Here is a 7,005-nt window from a genome sequence, read left to right as displayed (position 1 = left end):
CCAAACCAGCGCAATCGTCTCTCTTGCACACCACTACTGACGCTTCTTATGTTCAGCTTTTCTCTCAAGATACTTACACTCTGACGGGTATGCACATTTACATTACACATCCAGCGGAGCATACTGGCTTCATTCCTTGCGAGCTTACGCATGTCCTCAGCAGTCACAGCCCATGTTTCACTATATATATATATATATATATATATATATATATATATATATCATGCAGTTGGACAGCTGTTAACTTTCCTGAGTTCAGCCACAGGTCTGTTTTTCATCCCACAGGGTGTCCAAAATCTACCTTGCTCACCAAACAACCTTATTGGTGTTGCTAGTTTACTCCCCAATGACTTGACAATGCAATAGGTTTTATTAGGTTACATGTTACCAGTTGCACTCAAAAGCAACCTACACATTTACCTTGCTGTGGTTACCACCAGAATCTATAGACATACAGAAGTAGATTGGATAATGGTGGAGACTGTTACACTATGATCTCTGATCTATCAGTCTTTATCTAATCCCATAGTCTTTACTTAATGATCTTTTTCTTTGACCTATTCCCTTTTTGACTGCTCTCTGATACTGCTGTATAACCTCATTCTATGACCTCTTCTCTTTATGAACTCTTGTCATGATAATACTCCATGACCTCCCTCTCTCATGTAACCCCTGACCTTATCTTATAACCTTAACATTATGACAACCATTCTTAAAAACAACAATAAAAAATTAAAGCATAGGAATGTTCTGAATCATGACTATGATTTGAACTCATCACTCTAATGTTACACTCAGCCACAAAACCACTAATCCATCTTTTAAAAAAGAAAAAGAAATTTTTTTTTAAATCCAACCTCTAAATCCATAGGTCAGGTGATCTGTTGCAACAGTGATAGCATCCAATCTGCCATCACAGTACTTTGGCCTAACTGTAGTTTGAGCTGATGTCAGTAAGGCCGATGGTGAGGTTGTTGATGGCCCCAGTCTGGAGAAACGGTACCAATATGGATAGGTTTGTCGTTCTGTCTGTGTGTCTTGGCTGTGTGTCCACCAGAATCTATCTCCAGCTGACATTGATGGGCTGGTCAAGTGGGAGCTGCTGACTGTCGTAGAACTTGAACCCTGTGACCCTGAATGATCGTCTTCAAAGTTCTCATCCTTGCTGGTTGACATATTACTAGAAACTGCAGTTTGGATGCCCTCAGATGGACCTGTTGATTAAAAATATAACATATTCAAAATTATGAATTAGCTTTGCAGCATTTATTGTAAACATTATAAAAAGTTTAACACCAAATTGGAACAAAAAATGCAGCAGGTCTTCTAAGGGGACATAAACCCTGTATCTATTGTTTATCAAATATAATTATTGCCACTAGAGAGTGTTTTTCACTTCTTCTCAAATTAATTTTTATGGAAACGTTTCTGATAAAATTTTATCTCCATGAAACAAGTCATCAGCTATTTAACACCAACAAGACAGGATGTTATTACTCATGTCCAACATAGCAGAGAGTTTATTGCAAATATTATTAGAATTTTAAAAACACCAAATTGAAACAGAAAAAAGCAGCAGTTCTTCTAATGGGACTTAAACTCTGTATCTATCGCTTATCAGATTATTGTTACCAATAAATACACTACAGAGTGTTTTCCATTCCTCCTCAAATGAAGTTTAAAGGGAAATGTTTCTCATAAAATTTTATCTTCATGAAACAAGTCATCAGATATTTAACACCAACGAGATAGGCTGTTATAACTTATGTCCAACACAGCAGAGGCTGTTGTAGAAGGGGTAGAGGATGCAGATGCTATACTTACTGTAGAGTGACTGTAATGCTTGAATGTCATCAGCATGCACTGAAGTGCCATTACATTCCATGATGTATGGCCACATTTGTGCTGAAGTGCTCTCAGAGTGGAATAATCCTAATGAGTGACCAATTTGGTGGATTGCTTGACACAGTAGACTGATCTGACCTTTTAAAACAAACAGGTTAATTAATCAATATAACAATTAGCAATATTTTTAGTTGAACCTTTTGTTGTTTGGTGAGTTGAGACAATTACATCATGAAAATGTCATGACATCTACTTAAAAGATAGACATATAATAAACCACATTCACTTTCATTTTGTAATCTTCTTTTATCTTTTACTTGTGACCATGCTGGGGCACCACTTTGAAGAACTTTTAGGCGAATGTATTGACCCCAGTACTTATTTTTCAAAGCCTGATACTTATTCTGTCAGTCTCTTTTGCTGAACTTCTAAGTTACAGGGGTGTAAACACACAGACACTGGTTGTCAAGTGGTGGCAGGAGGACAAACACAAAAACTCACACACATTGATATAAATATATATATATATATATATATATATATATATATACACACACACACACACGCACACACACATACGATGGCTTCTTTCAGTTTCCATCTACTAAATCCTCTCACAAGGATTTGGTCAGCCCAAGGTTATAGTAGAAGACAGTTGCCCAAGGTACCACACAGTGGGACTGAACCCTAAGCCATGTGGTTAGACAGCAAGCTTCTTACCACACAGCCACGCCTGCATCTTTAAAATAAAACAAATATACGCCTGCAGAGGGACTTCAACCTGCAACCCTCAAAAATAAAGTAGGTTCTGGCAAGGTTCAAACTTGTAGACTTCTGCATGTAAAGCAGATATGATGACCACTACTCCACGAAACCACTTAAATGTATTCTCCTCCTCCTCCTCCTCCTCCTCCTTATTTTCACATCCACTTTTTCATGCTTGCATGGGTACACCAGAATGTGTTTCAGGCAGATTTTTCTACAGCCTGATGCTTTTCCTGTCTACTAATCCTCACTCATTTCCATTTCCCCATGATCAGACGTGTTTTCACAGAAGAATGGAAATGAAAAACATCACTTCTATGACAGTGACATTCATTTACAAATATCATGCAATGTCAGGACAAGAAGGCGCACACACACACACACACACACACACACACACACACACACACACACACACACACACACACACACACACACACACACAGCCATCTCAAAAATAAATAGAATCTTCTCTTTACACTGTTTTATCTGTGCAGACACTATCCGGTGCTTCAAATTTGTTAATATGTTATTATTGTCCATTTCTTATTACATATTGACAAGACCAAGGAAATTCAAAATCACATGATCTGATGGTCTTGGCACTGGAGATGGCATGGATTTATCTGTCTGCTAGTGATATAAACAAGAGTGCATTATTCACCAAAAGCCAATATGAGAGCTTCTCTCATGGCATCTATCACAGAATAGTTTGTTCTAACAGAACATCCACATTTAAGTGGGGATAAATATTACCTCTTGGTATTAATACTGCCCATGTTGCTAGTATACTTTTTAACAAGCTCACTGGCTAATAACGACACCAGCACTTGTTCTGGCACTGTTATTCTATATATCACTGTCAGGGAGGTGAGTCGCTGCTATCTCTAGCAGTCAAACATCCTCATTGATTAGACTAACGAAAATCGAAATCATGTGATCTGATATCTCAGCACTGGTCTTGGTGGATCCAGATCACTCCACTAGCAACATAAACAAGAGTGTGTTTTGCATCAAAAGGCCAATATGAGAGTTTCTCTCATAGTATCTACCACAGTATAGTTTGTTCTAAAAGAACATCTGAATTTAAGGGGGTATAAATATTACCTCTCATTATATTAAATGTTTATAGCAACTAGCCATGCCATGAGCACCAGAAGCAAAAGAGTTGTCTGATTTTCAAAGAGGGTGTATTGTGGGTCAATCTGTGGGTGGTCTTAGCCAGTGTAAGATTGCACAAAACTTTGGGATTCTTTTTGTCACAGTCAACAGTGACTATGCAATTCACCAATAACATCATGTTCTGGTTGACCTGTGTCTTCTGACTGACATCTCTAATAATCGCAGCTTGAGCTTCCCAGGTCATGTTAAGTTGCTTTAGATCTTATTTGAAAGTTGTATACCATACATAGCATGTCTTTTTGGGTTTCTCTCTTTTACTTTGTCCCTCTGGTGGTTGTATAGATAGCTGTCTTGGGTATTCATCCTTCTGGCAGTCAGAAAACAGAAACTGCAAGTCTCGCTCTTCTTTTGACCTCAATCTCCTGCAGGCTGCACAGATTTGCACTTCTCAAGACTTCAGAGATTGTGATTTTGTCTCGGTGAGTGATCTTGAGTATTCCATGTAGACATTCATCCTCTGAATAATCTTGGTAGTCATTTCAAAAGTTTCTCTTGCATAGATTGTTGTTGGCAAGACAATGCTCTGGTACAGCAGGATCTTCATACAGTTCCTAATCAAAGTGCTGGCCCAAATCTTGATTATTCCTCTGAACACTGCTGTTGCATGCCCAATTCTAGAGTTGACATCTACCCTATACCCACTTCTGTAATGATAACACTGCCCAAGTAGGTGAAATTGGTGACTTCTTTAATGGATTCTTGCTTCACAAGAATGTGTGTCCCTCCTTATCCACTGGTTTCCTTGGAGTTGATCTTTAAGCCACCTTGATAGGTGTCTTCCTACAGTCTACTCTATTCTAGCAGTTGGTCCAGCTGTATAAAGAAGTGCTGATCACTTAAAGTGGAAGAGGGAGGCTCAGGAAGACATGGGATAGAGTAGTGAGGTACAATCAGACGTTGGACCTCACAGAGGAGACGACAATGGACTGAGATGTCTGGCAAAATGAGGTCCATGGGGAGACCCACCCACCTCAGTAAAACTGAGTACTAGAAGTGCCTTGTATTCCATTAATTCACACACACCATCCCAATGAACCAAACTGCATCTTTTCTTCATGCATTATGCATTTTTCTCCTTGCCATTCTTGCAGCCTTACACTACTCTCTCTTTCAGTCACACACAAACACACATACAGGCATATATACATGATGGGCTTCTTTCAGTTTCCATTCTCAAACTCCACTCACAAGGCTTTGGTTGGCGCAAGGCTATAGTAGAAGATACTTGCCCACGGGGTCACACATTGGGGCTGAACCTGTAACCATGTAGTTAGGGAGCAAATTTCTTAACCACACAACCACACCTGCCTTTACAATAATGGTTTTTAACTTTGGCACCATGAGGAAGGGATGGAATTGACTGAATCTACCCAAATACCTGATTTTTGGTCAGCTTTATTACTCAGCACCCAGTTTTCATCAGCATCAAAATGAATGTCTCCATCAAAGTCATCGTTGTTGCTGTTTGGGAAGAAAGCATGAGCTGTGATTCCATCTGGCCCATCAAATGGCATCCCATCACCATGGTTACCAGACAGGAACCGGATGTTGATGTCTACAATATCCCTTGGCTTCCACGTAAACTGTAGAAATGTTATATTGCTCCAAACCTGAAAAAGTAAGAAGAGAATTAAAAATATATAATTTCTCCACAAACACACATGCAAGCATACACACACACACCTATATGCACACACACACACACACACACATACACACACATACACACACATACATGCATGCACTCATATACACACACCCATCCACACACATGCACACACAATTCTATACGCACACACACACACACACACACACATATACATATCAAAACAGAAGATTGGAGAAATAGTTTGGTATTATTTATTCCCCATTACACATGTTTCATTTCCTAATAGGAGTTACAAAGATATTCATGTAGAAAAAACATGCAAGACATCTCCTATAAGAAATTCATAATTAAAATAATACAAAATGAAACAAGTGTAATCGGGGATAATTAATGCCAAAATTTTTTTCCAGTCTTCTGTTTTGATATGTAATTATTCTGCCAAAACTATTTTCCAGTATTTTTCAACTCTTATGCATACCTCATGAAAATATAACATCTACATACAATTTTGGAGTCATGGCCAAAATGCTTTGATCATAGGATTAATTAAATGGGGCTGATTAGCAATTAAACAACAGCAGCTGCGGCAACCACTACAACCATAACAACAATAATTACAAAAATAACAGCATTCCTATTGATTCCTAACTTGATATAGTCTGTCCTCTAGTTTTCCCCACCTGGCCCTTGAACAGACTCTGTTACAAGTATTCAGACCCAGAACCCAATCAGAGGACAACTTCCTCACTAGTCACAGATGCCCTAAAACAGGTCTTGGCTGACGGCCCTACCACATTGGAAAATATGTAAACACTACAAAATCAGCACTCCTGCTTATTGTTATCAACATCATCCTGAGCCAGTTGTTGAAGGTAAAAATGTCACTATCCTCTGGGATTTTTCTGTCAACACCGACAGAACGATCCCGGCTATTCGACCAGACATAATTATTGAAAACAGGGAAGAAAATACTTGTAGATTAATAGATGTAAGTTTTCCCACTGATAAAAATATATCTGTAAAGGAATTTGACAAATTAAGTAAATATAAGGACCTGGAAATTGAAATACAAGACATGCAGCATCTTAAAACAAGAACTGTTCCTGTTATTGTATAATAGACGCTCTAGGTATGATAAAAATAAAAGGGATGTCAGAAACATCTAGATAAAATCCCAGGAGAACTATGTCTCAGAGAAATTCAAAAGATTGTGCTGACAAGTACTGGCCACATCCTTAGAAAAACCCTATCATTTTAAATGTCTGTGTTGTATTGCATGAAGACATTTTGCTACTACCCCTGCCGCTTCCCCTCCCCAAGCTTTCAGTCTTATTGTAACATCTCTTATTTTTCACTCACCCTAGGATGCTGGGTGTGTCTCGGCAAGTGATTGTAACAAACATGCAGATTAAAAGTAAGTTACAATAATAATAATAATCCTTTCTAGTAAAGGCACAAGGCCTGAAATATAGTGGGGGGGACTAGTCGATTACATCAATCCCAGTGTTTTACTGGTACTTAATTTATCAACCCCAAAAGGATGAAAGGAAAAGTCAACTTTGATGGAATTTGAACTCAGAACGTAGCATTTCATCCAGAGTGCT

At 38.5% G+C, this 7,005-nt stretch overlaps 1 protein-coding gene across 1 annotated transcript in view; it reads right to left on the bottom strand.

Annotated features, from left to right (window-relative positions):
* Positions 1-7,005, bottom strand: part of LOC106873152 (collagenase 3) — a 38,005-nt gene that overhangs the window by 10,363 nt on the left and 20,637 nt on the right. Inside the window, exons 5-7 of the mRNA XM_014920379.2 lie at positions 5,171-5,402; positions 1,825-1,983; positions 858-1,214 (exon numbers count right to left, since the gene is read on the bottom strand). Of these exons, the coding sequence (XP_014775865.1) occupies positions 858-1,214; positions 1,825-1,983; positions 5,171-5,402 (748 nt within the window). The remainder of the gene's footprint in view (positions 1-857; positions 1,215-1,824; positions 1,984-5,170; positions 5,403-7,005) is intronic.

This window comes from Octopus bimaculoides, chromosome 25, assembly GCF_001194135.2.
Source record: "Octopus bimaculoides isolate UCB-OBI-ISO-001 chromosome 25, ASM119413v2, whole genome shotgun sequence".
Lineage (NCBI taxonomy): Eukaryota > Metazoa > Mollusca > Cephalopoda > Octopoda > Octopodidae > Octopus > Octopus bimaculoides.
This window is presented reverse-complemented; position numbering and strand designations above follow the sequence as displayed.